General features: G+C 47.4%; 1 protein-coding gene across 11 annotated transcripts in view; it reads right to left on the reverse strand.

Moving 5' to 3' along the window:
• The window catches only part of LOC119179860 (japanin-like-RA2), a 162,797-nt gene extending 148,946 nt beyond the window's left edge, over positions 1-13,851 (reverse strand). For 9 of the 11 annotated variants that reach the window (XR_012884937.1, XR_012884938.1, XM_075869294.1 and 6 more), the window contains exon 1: positions 13,720-13,849. Coding sequence is in view for 8 of the 11 variants with exons in the window: in XM_075869294.1 (XP_075725409.1) it covers positions 13,720-13,774 (55 nt within the window). In the remaining 3 variants the exon portion in view is untranslated. Of the gene's footprint in view, positions 1-13,719 lie in introns of all 11 variants that reach the window. The other 2 variants (XR_012884936.1, XM_075869293.1) reach the window with 2 other exon arrangements.
• Positions 13,852-20,388: the final 6,537 nt, after the last annotated feature.

The following is a 20,388-nucleotide window of genomic DNA, read 5'->3' on the forward strand; positions in this document are numbered from 1 at the left end:
AGCGGCGGAGGCAGCGGCGGTGGCGGCGGCGGCGGCGGCGGGCAGCGGCAGGCGGCGGGCGGCGGCAGGCGGTGGGCGGCGGTGATGGTGGCGGTGGCGGCGGCTGCTGCTGCTGCTGCGGCGGCGGCGCGCTTGAACTACAAACCTTAGCCTCATGGAACAGCTGCCATGACACTGCCAACCTCATTCAGGCTCCGAGCGAACATAAGGTGAAAACCGGATCTTTCTCCTCTCTAGTTGCGACCGTGGCTTCCTGCAAGAGGCACTCTTTTCGCCAGTGGTACTAGAATAAACAACACCATCTCATCTCCTCGTTCAACCCCAGTGGCAGCGGAGCAAACGGTTCTCTTCCCGAATGCGTGCGTGCTCTCAAGCACCTCTGCGCACCCTACTCTGAGCCACTAAGATCTCTAAGTCATTGAAGATTCTTTTCCGAGTGGCCGGGTGACCTGTCATGATGAGGGCAAATTTACTGCCTGTGTCGAGGGCTGTGGCGAGGTACACGTCTTACCTAAGCAACTGAATTTGAACACCTAGCTTGGACTGATCTACAGGGTGGACTAGGCCAACACCGTCGAGGGGTTGTCCTAGTCGACAACATGGCCGGAACAGAGCCACTTCTAACCGGTGTTCGCAGCGCCAACTTCCTGACCTTCACCTTTACGGGGTTCACAATTACCCTTTACCTCCTGCAGTATAAGCAAAGGCACCCTGTTCTGTCACGCCAGCCCCATCCCCTATCGTGTTCCCGTTGCAGCCACTTCAGGCACGCAACTGCCCCTTGCTCACGAGATAAACGGTGCCTAAGCTGCCGCATCTAGCACGCCTCAGAACACTGTGAAGCTGAATGCCCACGCGCATCAACTGTAGCGAAAACCACTCGTCGATCGAACCACGCTGCCCTTCCTGGCAGCTTCACCTCAATGCTATGGCCATCATGGCCTCAGCTGACGGCAGCGGGACCAGCCGCTAATCTACAGGAAAAAAACCAGGGCCCTCGGAAACAATTGGGGCAGTTCGGCGGCCGTCAAGGGCTGATCATTCCGGTGTGTGGTCGCCGGTGCTGGCAGAACGATCCCGGAAGACGCTCCTCTGGATAGATTAAGTGCACCCGTCTTCTGCACGACACGATGATGGCATCACCCTCTTCCACTACCGAGCCGACACAAACAACCTCCTCAATTCCACAGGCCTCTGCCGTCATTTCCGAGAATCAGAAAATGACACCAGCTACTTCCTCGAATGCAGCGGTCCCTGCCGCCCTTTCAAGGGACAGAAATATTGCCAAACTCATTACGGCTATTCACCTGATGATCAGGTTCCTCCCAGCTGGCTTTTCGGAGCGACTTCTCTGTGCAAACGCCTTGCTCGCCTTGCCAACCTCAAATAAGCTCTCTGGCGTGGCGCTACCGGCGGGGCCAATTGGACTTGTCACGTGAGTTTGGAAGACCCACTCTAAATTTTCTTCTTGCCCGTGTTAAAACGTGCATATCATAGTACCGTCGGCTTTCTTTGTAGTTTTCTTGGTCAACTGCGCGTAGTTCGTGGGTTCTCTTTCGTGCGTATGGCAGACAAAGCGAATGCTGTTCGTATTACCATTCTCTACTCTTTCCTTCTTACATCTTTCACTCCAGTTCCCCTATCTTCCGTCCCGTCCTATGTTGTTGAGGTGATCTTCATAGAAAGACACAATTACAACGCCGCGATTATTTCTTCCTTATTCATTTGGAACATCTTCACAAAAAGGTTGAAACTGAAGCTAAAAAAAGGTTTGAGTAACGCCTTGGAAGTAGGCATTGCGTTTGTTCGAACGCACACTGACCTCTAAGACACGTGATGCGCAAATTTATTTTAGACAACGGCAACAAACCATAACACAGGCGCAAGCGGCATCGCAAATGGGACCCAGAAATATTGTTCCTTATGCCTAAAAAGCAAAAGCGAGGTATCTCCTGCATTATTCCGCACCTTAGCCTTGGTGCGGCTTATACGAGAAGTTACCCCTACTTGATAAGCTGTAGGAGCACAAGTCGCAACTGTGGCCACTTTAAATTGCTAAAAATTCTTGAACACATATTTTGCACCTGTCCATTGTACGTAGCAAAATGTCGGCAACTTTTCTCCTCGACTTGACAATATATTAGCAGACCATTAATCGATGAGGTATTCTTACGTTTTTAGCCTGATGCCAACAGCACAAATGTGGTTATATGAGCCATCATAGCGTCCATGGAAGCCACTGGACTGATTGCACGTCTTCAGAATTACCCGAGAATAACAAGACCATACTCCCATCTCCATACTTTACCATTGTCATTCATCACTCTTTCACTCTCCTGTCACCCTACCTCAGTGCAGAGTAGCAGGCCAGAGTAAACTTTCTGTCGATGCATTCTGAATCTATCGTAATTTTAATGGAGCAACTGAGCGACGTAGGCGGCTAGGCTGTCCTTCTCTATGACAGTTACCGCTCATTCTAATACCAGTATAGGGATGTCTGTGTAAACGCTATACAGACAAGTCGGCCTTTGGTCTTCGGTCGATGGGAATCCCAAAACGTCAGGGGGGGGGGGGAATCGTTCGGTCGGTCCCAGGAGATGTGGTTTAGAACAGCAACGTTCCCACATAGGCAGCAGCGTGGATAGATGAAACCTGGGTACAAAAGTACGAGGAGGTACGCAAATATGTTAATCTGCAAGCAATGCCAGGCAATCTCAGACTGCTTGGGAAGACAGCCGTGAGCCTGTAGAAAGACATCTTGCTTGAGGTAATATTGCTGGGTCGGTGTCAAGGTAGGCGACCACGGCTCTGGCACTAAGGAGTCAGACTTCGAGGAGGCAACCTTTCGATTAATGAATCCTTCACAATGTTGGTGAGCCACCTAATTGTCAGGGTGAATAGAAGGGTGGAGACACAGATCAGTTGGTAGTGGTGCTGCTCATTATCGGAAGAGACTGCAGCTAAAGTGATGGTTGTCTGCCCACTTTGACAGCACAGGGGCCTGAATGGGGCCAGCACAAATCGCTGATGAGGGAGCTTAGGAGGGTGACACGAAAACGACTTGAAGGCGGTCGTAGGTGAGCGGTACCGAGCCTGTATCTGTGCAGGTAACTATACTTGGTGTGATGAATATACTTGTGTCTTTGGCAATAAGCTTTGTGGTGGCCTATGAGCATATTCTTCGGCAGCGACTTGATGAACAAGGCAACTCCGACAGCATTATGTCATGTGACTATGTCTGGTAGGTGGGACCGTGGGAGGATGTGTCGTGGCCGTGAAGAAAAAGATGTGGCAGCAGGTCAGCAATCAATAATGCGTTGCTGCTGATCAGCGCGGTGAGCTTGAGTAAACTTGTGGAGCGTGTTGTGTACATGAAAATGAAGAAAGCGATCCGTGGACGCGTTTAAGGGAAGGCCGAAGGCAGCCTTTTATGCTCGACAGATGAGGAAGTCAATTTACGTTAGGGGGAATTGATGGAAGCGTCGATAAGAAAAAGCATATCGTGTTCTATTATGCCCACCTGCCATGCGCGGATACAAGTGAGCACACGCGCGGTCTGCTGTATCAAGAACGAGCTCTTGCTGACAGTGGACGAGTTCTAACAGTGGGACTAAAGTATCAGCCTGACCACGCGGAAACACGAAATGACTGGGAGCGGAGTGGAGGGGACGTTTGTCATGACGGTTGGTTGAAGAGTTTTATAATGATGCTGGTTGAGAGCACGACCTCATCGATAAGCTTATGACCTGCTCATGCTGCCTCTCGACATGTCGCCATATTTTTTATTGTTTACTTATTTTTCTTAGTTCTCTAAAGTACCACATCACCAGGAACAGCACGGCGTGGCACTACACTTTACCCCCATCGCTGCAGCCATCAAACCGCTTTTCTGCACTTGCGTGCACGCATTCGCTCAGTTTTGTTTTACTGCGATAGTAATGATATGAACACTCAAGGCTTGATTTCGTCACTGACGTCGGCCTGGACACCGGCGTCGCTGTCATGCTCCGTATATGTATACGTATTTACATATATGAAAACGCAAAAAAAGCGAAAATCCAGAAAAGAGACCTCGGCCTGCGGAATCGAATATGACACCTTCACGTCATAAGTGCGATGTGTTAACCACTGAGCCACCGAGAGGTGCCTCTTCAGCGGTCAAATGGCAAGCTATTTTTATCTACTACCGCTGTTGGCGGGCATGTCGGCGGAGAGAGGAATTATCATGTTTTCAGCACTATCTGCAAGAAGGCGCAATGAGCGCACGGCAGCTCTCATCTCCCACGCCTACTTTGGCCGGTGGAGAGGAGGGGAGTGGACGCTCTCTCGCGCAAACTTATCTCCCGGTGTAAAGGATCATACGTCTTGGCTGGCGTTAGCAATGCACTGTAATGGAGAGAGAGAACAAAATAACGGAAAGACGAGGTGGTTATCCAGAAATTGGAGCATCCGGTTTGCTACCCTGGACTAAGGAAACAGATAATGACGAAGAAATAAGAGAAAGAAAGTAAAGAATGAAATGGATGCGTGAAAATGAGAAAAAATTGAGCTCAGGTGCTATAGCCTATACAGTAGGCCACTACCACACAAGCAGTTCAATAAGGCCTTCACTGATTTTCGGTGCGGAGACACATTGTGTCGCGTTTCAAGCACTGATTGTTCTTACAAAGGTCTATAATCAAGGCGAGCTAACGCAGCAGCTAGCTGCCGCCTTTGCACGCCAAAACGAGAGCAGTGACACAGAACGTGCTCTATCGTTTCATCGCTGCCGCAATGATCGCAAGCACTGGAACGATTCTGCTGTAGTTATGGGGCGCAAAAAGGTCAGTTGCACAGCCTCCGTTTGCGAACAGAGCATGCTTTCAGGACGCCACGAAGTAACAACTGAGACGCTCATTCACGTTAATCTGTACCTGTGAGAACGTTTCGTGCGTCATTCGTGCGTGAGCAACGCGGGTCACGTTTCGATCTGCTGGTCATTCTGCGTGTGACTTTCCAATTTGTTGCTCTCACATTCACTGCTTCGCCTTTGTTGCAAATTGACCTCTATGTTAAATTTTTTGTACTAAGGCGCTCGCTCAGTGATTAGGATTCCATAGTAGCGACCCCAGAACCAGCCACCGTTATACTTCTGACAGCTAGAACGTTGCTACTAGACGCCTAGTCTGTGTATTTCTCAATCCACAAGTCATTACCTGGAAAAACAATGAAAGCAACTTGTCCCAGTTCAAGCGCACGAATAAACAGAAAGGAAAAGAACAGGGCTCTCTTCCTTTCTCAGGGACAGCGCAGGAGTACGATGGGCTTAGAGAGCTCTTTATTAGAGAGCAATTTCTCACCAGTTGCCACCCGAGCCTGTCGCTGTACTTGAAAGAGAGAAAAGCTGAGTCACTCGAAGACATGCTTGAATTGGCCGACTAATTCTTGGAAGCGCAAGGTGGCACAATTTGGGCCAAAATCCAGAAGGAGTGTCCCGCAGATTCGAATAAATCGGCACCCAAACAAAAGAAGCGTGCACCGGAGAGTGTTCCACAATGTTTTTTGTCTAACCAAGTGGGTCATCGCACTAACAGCTGTCGAACTAATTTTACGGGCCCTACGGTTGTAAAATGTATCAAGTGTGGTCAACCCAGACACAAGGCAGACGCATGTTGTAACGGAGCGAGTCAAACTCATCAAGTAGACTGTGTGCAAGTGGCCCCAAAAACCGATGATGATGACGTCACCGACAGATTTGTGGAGTTTGAAAATGGGAAGAAACTTCCTATTGTGGGTGATGTAATGACAAACCGGCCAACCGGTGTCATGAAGGGAATGCCAACGCTACCTAAAAAGCTGTGGGCAAGAAGGTTACAGTGTTAAGAGACACCAGTAGCTCAACGGTTATCGTGCGGAGAAATTTGGTCCGGGAAAGCGCGTTAACAGGCAAAAAGAAATCGGTTTGCCTAATTGACAGCATGATTCGGGTGCTTCCTGAAGCGGAGATTGTGATCGAAAGCCCATACTTCAGTGGAAGGTTTACTTCCCTGTGCATGATGACCTCCCTGTAAGACCTCATCATCGGAAATATCGATAGAGTGCGAGGGCCTTACGATCCCGAACGTTTGGGGGAAGACCCGAAGATGTAGCCCCCAGCAACTTGGCGTTCGAGAGGTACAGCGGAGGAGAATCCCGCGAAGAATTCCACCCGAGCTCAAGGTGAAGCCCAGGTTCAAGAGACAGTGAATCAGGAGATTATCACCTTGAACGTGAAAACGTGCCGTGCAGCTGGACTTGCGTTGGCACGACCTCAATCAACTCACAGTGAAAAGATGACGGAGTCAACCAGCCAGGTCCAATGTCGTGACATGAATAAGCTGGAGAATAAGCAGTCAAGATCAGTTGAACGTAATGACCCGCTAGCGAAGTCGAAAGTGTTAACGATGGCTGAGACGCCGCCTCAGATACCGTTGATTGAAAGGGCTCGCTGGAACAGCACAAGGAAAAATAAGAAGAGGTCAAGCAAGCACTGCAAGAAACAGCGAAAGCGCAGCTCGAAGTATACAGGATAAGTGCTGCGCTGGAAAGGAATGTGTTTGGCAGTGTTGAGCCTAAGTTTTTTTTTTGTTGTTATCCGGTGTCACAAGTGTGTGGTGACTGTTCACACTCGTTTGTGTGGTTTTGAATATTATGAGATATTATTCCTAAAGTGGGGGGCAGTGTCACGAACGAGCGCTCAAAAAGGGGCGCGCCACCGAATTCTGGCGACCAAGCGTCAGAGAGGCGCCTCAAGGTCAACGATAAAGAAGAAAACAAGCATTCAAAGACTCCCCGGGCACGCCATCTTTTCCCTCTCGGAAGCGTAGTTTCGCCAACCAACCTCCTCACATCGGCGGCCGAGCAACCCCTGGAAGGTTTTCGAAGGAAAGGGGCGTCACGTGTCGCGGACGGCCCTCGAAACGTCTCGCTCATTCTCCAGCCTTGGCTGTGCATTGCACCGATGAAACGATGAAAATTTTCTAGAATTTAGCGCGGAAGGTATTTAAGCGAGCAGTGGAGAAGGTAGATCAGGAGATGAAGAAAGTTTGCGCCCGTGTGCGTAGGCAGGAGAAGAAGAAAGTTTGCGCCAGGGTGCGTTGGGTGTTCCGCCTGGTCGGCGAAGGCTTCTGTCCTCAGTGACAAAGCAGGTAATGAAGATGGTTTACACCTGAGAGCTGAAGACTCGTGCTACAAGCAGAAGAGTGTGTCTACCGCCAGTGAGCGAAAACGCATTGCAACAGCTCCGCGTGGGAAGCCGACGTGTTACCGGCAAAGAAGTTTGGTGCTTGGAGATCGGCTAATTTAAGACGCGAGGTGTCCTGGAATAGAAACTTTGGGGGCAGCGGAACGACAACAGCGCTGGACTTTGAGCGAGTGATTCTTGAAAGAGTATCATTCAGACTTTGTTCCAAGGACTGTGGACTGAATAGGTTTTCGAACTCTTTAGTCTTTAAGTGTCTTGGTTGTTCGATGCAGGGGATTTCATTGTAGCGCGTATGCTTGTTTGTGTCTGTTGTTTTGAGTGTAGCGGATTGTACTGTGTAGAGCATTGTTTGATTGGTGGCATATCGTATTCAACTATTGTCGAGTGTGCATACTTTTGCATCGTTTGATCTGCCATATTTGAGGATTTATTTTGTTTCATTTATCAACTCTCTGCTCTGACTCATTCTTCGGACCAGAGATGGCTTCCGCTGGCGTGCCAAATAGGACCATTTCTAAGTTGTCTGCGCTTTCGTGGTGCAGATCGGGGGGCCAATACTTCGGCCCTTGGAATTATCCCGGCGATGGCCTCCCTAATTATCGGGACACGTGACAACCATACATCTCTCTTACGGTGTCTTGCTTTCGGTATGGATGGTGGCGTACCACGCGGAAATGTAGAAGGCAAAATTACAGCTTCAGCGAAGTTTTTGTGTACAAGGTCTTGCCCCACTGCTTGCACATACAATGGTGGTGGAGCTTCCGGTTGCACTTTATGCAGCAACTGGGGCTGTGGTTGGAGAATAGCTTGCCGCACTTCTTGACGCGCAACTTCTGCGAGTGATGATATCAATGGAGGACCTTGGGTGAGTTGCGTTTTTTATAGCCCGTTCCTCACGACAGCCCTCACCACTACCGCAGACCGTCAATGTTGCTGGTGAGGGATGCCTACACCACTTTTGCTGGAAAGACGTTTACGCCCCTGTTGTACTGTCGCGCACGCTGCTACCATTGTTAATGGGTCAAATCTGAAGTCTATCATGGTCCGTGGAGAAATACGCACAAGGCTTGCAAAAACTTTCTCCTTCACTCCTTCCATCATGTGCCACAACTTCGTCTTCTCGCCTATATTAGGGTCGTGATCTAGCTCGTGCACTCACGGCCGAAAAGGAGTGCTGGTAAGGCTCTTTGCGAAAGTAAATGCGTGTCGTATGTTTCACTCTCTTTTCAGGAGTGCTAGGAACACTCTGCTGCATAGAAGGGCACACTCTCTCCACAAAGGGCATGTACTGTGGCTGAATGAGAGTGAACAAGCTCTCTCACCAGAACAGGGTACGTACACTCTCTGCGGAAGTTACGTTATTCTCACCAAATTGTACAATCTGGTTTGTCTAGAGTGCAGGCACTCCCTCCAAGAATAGAGTCACTTTTGCTGCTAGGAATAACGTTAAAAATTAGTCGAGCATTTTCTACAATATATCAGTGAACGTGCCGCATATATTGCTTGAAGTTAGGTCACATTCTAGGGTGGACATCGGCACACAATATAATTGTAGACAATGCAGCCACACCAAACATATGTTTCTCGTGCTGCAGACATCCACACATACAGCAACTGGCATTTATACTTGCGGTGTGTAGCCCCCCTTCTTGCGCGGTTGGGATTACATCTATATTACGTGTGTTTGAAAAGTAAATGTACATTTAGCACATGTATGTATCTGGTGGTCGTTTGGTATCATGTAGACATGGTAATTTTTATTATAAAAACTGTCATGGCATTCGACGCCATTTTCGATACTAAATTTTAATTTTCAGCTTGCATTCTGTCCTATTGGTTCAATGCAGAGAAGCCACTCAAGTCCAAGTCTGGGGGTTGTAGCAGTGCTTTTCAGCAGTGCTGGCTGCGAAACAGTCTACGAACGTTACGATTTGGCGTCCACTACGACTTGCGTTGCCACAGCATGTACAAGTACAAAAAAAACAAAGCCAGTAGACAAAACAAACATTCAAACGCAGCTCTTGCAATTTTGCAGTTTTACTTACCTCAGCTACACTTTAATGTTATAATGAGAGGCTGGTGAAATGGTAAACTTCGACCTTCCCGAACCATTTTCCCCGAGATTGGTCCAAATCTTGGTGAGCTGTACTAGTACGACTACCAGCAAATGTAGGCTTATCACACCGGTCGAGTCAGTTATACTTGTCATCGGCGCTTCTGTGCAGTAGAGCCTTGCCATTGGTTAACATGAATGAACGACTGGGTTTCGCGTGTCCGCATAACAAGCGATGAGCATCGATGCGAGCCTAATCATCCGACGCACACTGGCCGTCACCGAAAGCCTCAGAGAGCACTCGCGTCACTCCACCGACTCATACTGAAACACAGACTTTTCATTTTGTACGTGTTAAAAAAGTGACATGATCAGATGCTTTCATGCCAACTCATTTTGTTTTTCAGCAATCGGCTATGGAGAGGCAGATATCAATTTAAAGGCGAACATGAGTACACACTGACATGGCCGCTGCACTACCATGTCGTCGCTTAGACAAAAAATACACATGTACCAATCAAGTAAGCGCGTACTCATCAAACATTAGAGTCGACATGAAGCTTTTGTGCACGTAAACTTGCAGGAACAGCGAGAAACAGCTCTCTGACTCGAAAGTAAGAGCTGATAGGTCACCTCAGCTTTTCGGTAATTTTCGTAAGTTTTCGTGTATAAATTCAAAATCAAAAAGAAAATTGATAATCTTGCTATCGGCACGCCATGCGTGGCCGGCAGCAGTTTTTATGTTATGAAGATTCCTCGCGTGTACCTTCAAACAGCGACCCCTGAAGCGAGATGGCGTGTTTTAGGGGCGACGCCCCTTAGGATGTGGGTTGTGTGCCTCGTAGTAGTATGTTGTAGTAGTAGTAGTATTAGACACTTCTACTTAGTTTTAGGAATTGCTAACTAGGCAGCGTTGTTTGTATATGTTCTCGAAAATGATGTCTCTAGATGGTGTTGGTGATTTTCTTATAGTTGACGATATCGAATAGTCACGGCCCTAAGGATGGAGAAATAGACAGACAGACAGACAGACAGACAGACAGACAGACAGACAGACAGACAGACAGACAGATGGACGGACGGATGGACGGATGGATGGAGAGATGGATTGACGGACATGTGCACGCACAGATGGGCTCATGGACGGACGGATGAATGGACGGACGGACGGATGGATGGACGGACCGACAGACAGACAGAGAGACAGACGAATTGACGGACAGTTGCACGCACAGACGGACTCATGGACGGTCGCACACAGACAAACGCAGGGACGGATGGATACTTCGTTATGCTTATATCCTCATTCACTGCATGGATATGCTGTGATTTTTTACTGCGTAGTCAGCATGGTGGAAGTTGACGTTGTGGTAGATCACTCACCTAGAAATATGGATGTTCAAGTTCGAATTCTTTCGTTTTTAGGGGCGAATCTCCTTAAGTTGGGGGTCGTGTATCCGCAATGTATGTAGCAGTACTAGTAGTTGTGGTAGTAGTGCGTCGTAGTAGTACGTAGCCACCTTCAAAGCCGGACTAGAGGAGCGGCACATGCGCACTCACGGGAGTTGAGAAAGAAACCCGCGCGGGTTAATCATAATAAAAAAATGGTTTCTGAATAGTAAGACAAGTGTATTGGTCACTTAATCTACAATAAAATTTGCTTTGAATTGATGCCTAATAAGGAAAAAACCACTATCACAAAGATGCACTTTAAACACTATTTGACTAGAGAGGTTGCCATGTTTAACTCGCTGGGCATAAACTCCTTGATTATTAGCAAGGATTATACGAATGAGTGAAACTTGTCTTTCGGTCGGCCTGGTATTGGTAGGCTGATTTGTCGATGCGCTGGCAGAAATGGTATGCCAACATGTAAATATTCAAAATATACATATTAAGGTTTATTGGTGTCTCTTGTTTACCTTAAAATATTTTTGTGGTTGTGTTTGTGTGAACCATCGAATGTACATGTTCTTTCAACGTCATCTCATAATCAAGCTCATGTAAATGACGTCTCTTTTGTCATCATTGTTAGGATACGTTTAAAAAGGGAATGTTCTGTTGAGTGTTATTGACGTTTGTGATAATATTATTTTTCTAAACAGGATTAGCGAGGGCTGGGCCACAGTGCCATGAAGTAGTGGCTGTGAAAGGAGGAAATAAACAGAAAGCTCAAGTCGTAAGAAAGTGCGCGCATGCTGCTCCCGAAGTCCGGCCGTGCCACGTCTCGTTTAGTACCTTGAATGTCCGCTGGATGGAGGTACATCAATATGATGAATATATGAACAAAATATTCGAGGTGGTGGTACTTCAAGTGCTCACTGGATGGACGGGCGGATATAGAGACGCAAGAACAGAGAGAGAAAGAGATGCATGGATGGACGGATAGACAGAAGCATGGATGAACGGACACATGATGCACGAATGGATGTATGCATGGACAGACGGACACGTGGGTGGGTGGACGGATGTGTGGATGGATGGATATATGCACACACGGATGGACGCGTGGATGGACGGGTGGTTTCACAGATGGACGCATGGACGGATTGAAGCAAGAACAGACAACGAACGGCAGCGCCGAGAGAAAGACAAATGTTTCGCCCCACTAATCAACGTGTGCTTCTTGGATATGCTGTGTTTTTTTATAAAACACAATTCCCCCACACTTTTTTGTTGTCTTGAGCCTGTACTCTCTCTAGTAGCAATGGGTCAATGCAGTAATCTTATTCTGAAATTAGGCATGGTGGAGCAATGCGCGTCGCGCACACAAAAACTAGTTCTTAATCTAGTTTACGCATTATAAGTGGCTGCTTGTCTGGCCTTCGAATGTGTTGCTGTTGACCTTTTGGAAACGAGGCGTTCACACTTAAAAACTCATACTTTTTGTATCACTGAAAGTTATCCTATCAATGTCTAAGGTTATAGGCGTATGGTTACGAGACAGTTACACTCCTTTGAAGGGCCGGCGGTAAGATCGAGGTGCTGCCTTGTACTCCGTCCACCTAGGATGGCCTACGAGATTCTCTTAACGCCACGTCGGCACCAGTTGCGTAGACCGGAAACGCAACCTGAAAATCAGTGCGTTGGCAGCTTCTTTTGCGGTGGCAGTTCTACGAGTAACTGAGCATTTCTCTCTCACAGAGTTAAATATGATGAAAGTTATACTGTTGCTCTGCTCTTGACGTGCTACCTCTACTTCTGTGAGCGTGGGCAAGCAGGATGGTTTGTTTTTCGGTTCCATGGTCAAAATGTGCGATGGTGTGACGTAATCTATGGTGGTACTAATGCTTATGCCAAGGAGTCTTGAGGCCCATGCGATCAACCCGGAGATGGGCAACGGGAGAGCCAATTGATGGATGGTTCTCCCTGGCAAGAATCAAGACAATCACCAGAATCAAGTCGTTTGACTATCGTGGACAAACGAGCTACTGGTCCACGATGAACGTTCCTCAATTCTGAAATTGGCGGAATGCAGGTGGCGTTCTCGAACATGTCTCACAAGTTATGGTGGGCCGCGTGTGCGTGAAGCTTGCACGGCGAGGTGTGGACCTTAAGTGGCGAGAACATGGTGGTATCTGCAGAAGGACTCTGGCGCGTCGAACCACGTGCCAGAGTCCTTCTCGCGCAGAAGCTGAGGTCCAGCTGACATCGCGCAGAAGCTGAGGTCCAGGGTGGAATCTTGGAACACACTGTTGCCTATGCGCGTTCATTTCATGGTGTTCATGAGCAGGAAAAGGTTGAGGTTGTGTGCGGCCTGACAGCCTCAACGTCTCCCTGTGAGTGACCTAGTTTGCCAAATTAGGTGACGAAAAGGATATTGATCCTATACCTGGCTTAAGAGTAATAATAAACTTCAATGCTAAGAAAGTAGGTCTTGTCAACGTGTATAGTGTTAGGTGACGGAAGCGTAAAATCTTATAAGGAGTCAATATACCTTATGTTTACAGCCAGTTAGTTGTTTGAAGACCCATTCAATAAAAAACCGCCAGAAATATTTAGCCCTTACCTTCAGGTAAACCGTCATCAAAATTAGAAGCTCTGCAGCTTGGCGTGTTGCGCTATGAACGCGCAGGGGTAGCGTAGCTGATTCGGAAAGGAAAGAACTATAGCGTCGCTGTCCCTTCACAACAGCACTTCTGCTGGATGTGATAGTACAAATCAGAAGCCCAATCTTTTGCTTATAGACGTTACTTTTCTTTCATCCCACTTGAGGAGTCCACCAAGATACGAAGGAAGGTAATCAAAGATGTGAATTGGGCCACGTTTAGCAAACATCTGCGCACTTAAACGCGAAGCTGAAGCATCCTCTAACTTCAAAGAGCTGAGTCTTCCTAGTCCATAATATTACATTATTTTACTCTAGTTCTTCTGCTAAACGCGAAATTAAAAATACTAATTTCTAACATGCCGAATAATAACGAATATCATACCAATCACTTACCATATAAGGGGAACATGAAGCCATATGTGAACAGTACATGGAGATATAGCCTCATTTGTTTCTCTCAGATCTTGCAGATGCTCGCACATTCATCCAAATGAATCGTTCGATTGTGTCGCATTTCTTTTATACGCATTCACTTCAAACCAATAACGTCAATGCTGCTATATAGAGACAACATGAACTTGAAGAGACAGCAGAGAAAGATCACTTGTGCTGTCCTCGTATCATTCCTATTAGGAAGCCTTTAAAAGTGATGCAGAAGTCATCACTGCAAAAATGTAGCCTCAAAAGAACACAATAAAGAGCCTGACTCATTTATTAATTCACCGTTTTCACACGTGTCTAATCATCGCAATTACCTGAAAGTAAAAAAAATTCGATAAAAATTTTGTGGACCCTTGAGCTTCGCCTTTTAAACTTTAACACGATAGCAATATCCTGTTGCGTCAAGCACTTATTGCGTAGATTTTATTGTAAGATACCACTCGAGAAGTTTAAACTGTGGCTAACTACAATGTAAATGATCAACTTGAATCTGGTTCATGTAAGAAGCTTTCATGTATATCTGCATTCTGTGCACAGCGTAGCATGCGTTAATTCACGAGGTAATATACAAGCCAAATAGTGTCGAACCGTGACGTAATAGGTGCCATAACGTGTCTGCATGGCCACCTTTAAATCAACAAGACGTTGTGAAAATGACATGATCTGACGCTTGACAATAATGCACGCTTGTACCGCGCAATATTACGGTGATGTTACACCGCCAGAGGGTCGTGACGCTGACGAATGCAGATACAGCTTTTCTAACGTTTAAAGTGTTTATTAGGCGAAACTTGTGGCCCATAAATGGAAAGTGAGATTACAGCCATACAAACTGGCACCAATATTGGTGAACAGATTGTTGGCCGTCGAGCAACTGACAAGAGGTGGAGGGCTTTGACATTCATACATGTGCCATCAAATATTCCAACCTTATAACTGGTCGTCACGCAATCTCTAGAGAAATCTCGACCATTCGCGTCTTTCCCGCAATCCTAAACATGTTAAATTCATGAACAGTCTGGAATATTGAAGCGTGGCTTGAGCTCGGTATTGTTGACAAGCTTTGTGGGTGAAAATCGAATAAAACAAACGTGAAAATAGAAAACGGGTGTGTCAATATGTTGTATTGGGAGATTTGTATACTGAACCTCTATGATTGTATACAAGCTTTCTAAGCAGGAAAAGTGAGGTTTTTTCACTGAATTTTAAACAAACGTGTGGCTGTGTGGTCGAACATATGCTTTTGACGCAAATAGCAAGGATTACTTCTGAACCCGCACCGTGTTTTTGTGGCGACTTATTTCATTTTCATAATTCTTGATCTTTTAGCAATGGACAGGATCATATTTTTCCGCTGAACAGACAGACGGAAGCACGTCGGGCTGACAGATGCTTCTAACCACTCATCAATATTCACTTAGGGGATATCCTGTGATTTTTTGGTATAAATGAACGGTGTGAGCGACACCGACGTTTGTGGTAAGATTGCCACATGGTGATTTTTCGACGTTGGCGAAACTGAATATACTCCTATTATAAACGCACTGAATGAGAGACATGCTTAGAAACGATGCCTTGCCGGAACTAAGTGAGGATCCCGTGATCATGATGCATTACTGTATTTTACCAGGAATGCTGAGAGAACCGTTGTAGATATAAAAGACGCATTTTAAGTGTGAAAAGTGTGTGACCATGGCTCAGTGGAAAGCGAGCCGGCTATCTGTGGTCGCGAACCCTGAGACCGGGGGTTGAACTTCTACTGAGGGAGCTTTTATATTTCTTTTTACCGTGCGTATCTTTTTCGACATCACTTCCATAACGCGAATACGTCATCAAACTTTTTGAGGGCTGTGGCACAAAACACTGCCGCATGTGAAGATTACATCATCTCCCGCTAAAGTAAAACATGCTTAGATGCGAAGCAGTGGGCGTAAATGCGTACACAGATTCGAGGTTGACGCTGAAGCTCATCACGGTGTTGTGCCAGAGAGAAACCTGGGTGGTGCAAATAACTCAGCGATAGACTGGTATGTCCTCCTGCAACATGCAACAACTCCTAATTGGCTGTAAAAGACAGACCACTCAGAGTGGACACGACGACCTGCAGTCCCCTTTTAGGTGATGGGCACGCTGCGACTTCTTATTGTTGAATGACGCGCAGGAGAAACCACTTACTGGTAAAACTTTAGAGATAAAGATTGAGAGGCTATATATACAAGGTTACCAGTGAAAGGTTGTACAGAGCAATCATTTAGATTTTCAATCGAGAAACTGGCTAGCTAATGCTGCCTGCGTCGGCGTTGCGAGGAAGATGAGGGGGAGTGTAGGAGAAAAAGATAGCGGAGGAGAGGATGCGCATGAGCTGTAATGATGGTTTCGCCCCATACAAAATTAAGCGCAACATGACGCTGCTTTGAATATCTAAGGGTTCGGTTACGTATCACCATCACCATCATTACGCCCACTGTAGGACTAATGCTTCTTCTATTTTCCACCAATCAACCCGATCTTGCAACAGAGTTTATTTATTACAGATGTCATGACCAGACAGTCATATTCTGCATGTCTCTCATTCCATGGTACAAATTTGCCTCAGAAGCTTGTGAAGGAGGTCATCATGTGAGCCCTAAAATGAAGTGGCTTCATTATATATATATATATATATATATATATATATATATATATATATATGTGTGTGTGTAATGTATCTTTCTTGGTGTATGCATTGATATAGGTGTTTTCTTGTCACACCATCGTGCCACAAACACATCGAAAGATTGTTCAAATCTATTTATGCACCTTGTACATATCATGCCTGTGACGATATATTTACACACGTGTTGGGGGCCCCCTGTGGTGCCCCGTATATGAGGAGTGCATTTTTAATGCCTTTTATTTCCTGATGGAGACCACACCCCGGCTGAAACGTTGGAAGAAAAATTTCTTGCACATTCATTCATTATTCTGAAACACTGAACCCACTGAAACTTTCGGTGTATAAAAAGAGAAAATTGAATGAGGGAAAAAAAAGGAGGTTAACCAGAAGTTGAAGCATCCGGTTTGATACCCTGCACTAAGGAAATGGAGAATGGGGAACAAAGATAGGAAAGAAAGCGAAGAACGAAATAGACGTGCGATAACAAAAAAGTTGAGCTGGGGTGCCATGGCCTATTCAATAGGCCACAACCACGCAAAAACTTCAATAATTGCTTCACTGTTTTTCTGTGCGACGATAAATCACGTCGCCTTTCAAGCACTGATTGTTGTGACAAAGTTCTTTCTTCAAGGCGAGCTAACGCAACCACAAGCGGCCGTTTTTGCACGCTATGACGAGGGCAGTGTCAGAGAGCACGCTCTATTGTTTTATCGCTGCCGTACCGCAAGCAGCACGGTCTTCCGTGCCGATTCGGAAGCCGACAACATTGAAGAAAGCGACACCAAGTCACTGTCAGCAAAGCACCGTTGTCTCAAGACGAGAGAATCTGGACGGAGGCCGAAGTCGACGAGACGTGTCCAGCCTATGCATTTACGTGTACTGCAATCACTCAGCGTTCAACAGGGATATTACTTCTTGATCAGCGATTTTCGGACTTAAATATTCTTCGATGCAGCTGCTCTATGATATATATATATATATATATATATATATATATATATATATATATATATATATATATATATATATATATATTGTCACGATGAGTCACAAGTACTGGGGGATTTATTGAACGACCGGGTGGCTAGCTCTAGGACGATGCGTCAGTCGGGGCAGGCTCTCGAGCAGAGAAGAACGCGATCTTCTTTTTTTCCTCCAGATTTTGAGCCGCTCTTGCTGCCAACCCACTACGTGCTGGCGGCATTATCCCCCCTTCCGAAAAGAAAAAAAAACAACAAGTACCAAAAAGAGGAAAGGAAAGTACATAGCAGCACCGCGATGCTACTACATAGGCACGTGAAAAAAAAATGGAAATTCGGATGAAGTGAAAGTAAAAATTGAAGAGCGTGCCAACATAGGAAACGTCAATGAACGAGAAAGCAAGTTCACAAAATAAACAAAAAACACAAAGAACACTGTACGGTAAAGGAAAAGTTACGAACAACGCGCAATAAATGGCTTCATGCGCAACACATGAACGACGTCCGGCATCAGCCGTGTCCTGCTCCGTGCATGGGGTGTTGAGTCCGGAACCACTTCGTAGTTCACGTCACTGACGCGGCGTAACACTTTATATGGGCCAAAGTACCGGCTTAGCAACTTTTCACTAAGGCCACGGCGGCGGACGGGCGTCCACACCCAAACTTGATCTCCGGGGCTGTAAAACACTTCTCTGTGGCGGGTATTATAGCGTCGTGCGTCTGCCTGCTGTTGCTGGCCGATGTGCAGTCGCGCGAGCTGCCGGGCTTCCTCGGCACGCTCTGCGAATTCTTCGGCGTCTGTTGCCAACTCGTCTTCGTCCTGACACGGTAGCATTGAGTCTAGCATGGTCTGCACTTCGCGGCCGTAGAGAAGCCGAAATGGCGTGAATCGCGTGGTCTCTTGCACGGCGGTATTATACGCGAAGGTCACGTAAGGCAAGATCCGGTCCCATGTTTTGTGCTGTAGGTCGATGTACATTGAGATCATGTCTGCGAGGGTTTTATTCAGTCGTTCAGTAAGTCCGTTGGTTTGCGGGTGGTACGCAGTTGTCCTTCGGTGTCTGGTGTTGCTCAGTTTGAAAACTTTGTCCGTAAGCTGCGCCGTGAATGCCGTCCCTCTGTCAGTTATTACCCTGGAAGGAGCACCGTGTCGTAACACGATGTGGCGCATGAAAAATTGTGTTACCTCAGAAGCCGTGGCTCGTGGGATCGCCTGGGTTTCAGCGTAGCGCGTCAAATAGTCGGTCGCGACGATCACCCATTTGTTGCTGTCCGCAGACATAGGAAAAGGCCCGAGAATGTCCATGCCGACTTGGTCGAACGGCGTGCAGGGTGCTTCAATGGGCTGAAGCAAACCAGCTGGCTTAACAGATGGTTGCTTTCGGCGCTGACATTCCCGACAGCTCTTCACGTACTTCTTGACGCTTGCCGAAAGTCCTGGCCAATAGTACCTCTCACTCACTCTGGCAAGTGTTCGTGAGTAGCCCAGATGACCGGATGTGGGTTCGTCATGGCAAGCGAAGAGGACGTCGTCTCGCATGTCTCGAGGAACCACCAGGAGGTAGGCACGGTTGTTCGAACGAGCGTTCTTCTTGTACAGCACACCATCTCGAAGGCAGAACGACGGCAACGAGCGGAATAAATGACGTGGTATGATTGTGTCCTGGCCCTCTAAATGATCGATGATCGGACGAATCTCTGCGTCATCCCGCTGCCGTTTACTCAAGTCTGATGAGCTAATGGCGCCCAGGAAGCCTTCGTCCTCCTCTGCTTCCTGACTGCCGACATGAAGGGGCGCGCGTGACAGTGTGTCAGCGTCTTCATGCTTACGGCCGGACTTATGGACGATGGTGACGTCAAATTCCTGCAGCCGCAAGCTCCACCGTGCTAGCCGTCCTGAAGGGTCGCGCAGGCTTGCCAACCAGCAGAGGGCGTGGTGGTCCGTCACTATCTTGAAGGGACGACCATAAAGGTACGGGCGGAACTTGGTGATTGCCCACACGACTGCGAGGCACTCTTTCTCCGTAGTGGAATAATTCGCCTCAGCACGCGATAGAGAGCGGCTGGCGTAGGCTATCGCTCTTTCGATGTCTTCTTGACGCTGAACGAGCACTGCACCGAGCCCAATGTTACTAGCGTCGGTATGGACCTCCGTGTCAGCATCATCGTCGAAATGAGCGAGAACAGGCGCTGATTGCATGCGCTGTCGCAGCTCATCAAAAGCTGCTTGTTGCTCGTTTTCCCAGACAAACGGTGTGTCGTCTCTTGTGAGACGAGTCAGAGGTTCTGCTATCTGTGAAAAGCCATGAATGAATCGGCGATAGTAGGCGCACAAACCAAGGAAGCGCCGGACGGCTTTCTTATCGACAGGAGCTGGTAATTCGGCAACAGCGGCAAGCTTGTCCGGATCGGGACGGATTCCTTCGGCGCTAACTACATGTCCAAGAAACTTTAGTTCTTTATAGCCGAAGTGGCACTTCTGTGGCTTTAGTGTGAGGTCCGCCGATCGGATAGCCTCCAGCACGCTGCGCAGGCGCTGAAGGTGCTGCTCGAACGTGGCAGAGAAGACCACCACATCGTCAAGGTAGACAAGACAAGTCTGCCACTTCAGCCCTGTGAGGACAGTGTCCATCATTCGCTGGAAAGTCGCCGGCGCTGAACACAAGCCGAAAGGGAGTACTCGAAATTGGTATAGGCCGTCTGGAGTCACGAAGGCTGTCTTTTCGCGGTCTCGCTGATCTACCTCGATTTGCCAGTACCCGCTTTTGAGATCGAGAGAAGTGAAATAATGGGCATGACGAAGTCTATCTAGCGAATCGTCGATACGCGGTAGCGGGTACACATCCTTTTTGGTCACGTTGTTGAGCTTTCGGTAATCGACGCAGAAGCGTAGCGACCCGTCCTTCTTTTTGACAAGCACGACTGGAGATGACCACGGGCTGTTGGATGGTTCGATAACGCCATCGTCAAGCATCTCGCGAACTT

The sequence above is a fragment of the Rhipicephalus microplus genome, chromosome 7 (assembly GCF_043290135.1).
Source record: "Rhipicephalus microplus isolate Deutch F79 chromosome 7, USDA_Rmic, whole genome shotgun sequence".
Lineage (NCBI taxonomy): Eukaryota > Metazoa > Arthropoda > Arachnida > Ixodida > Ixodidae > Rhipicephalus > Rhipicephalus microplus.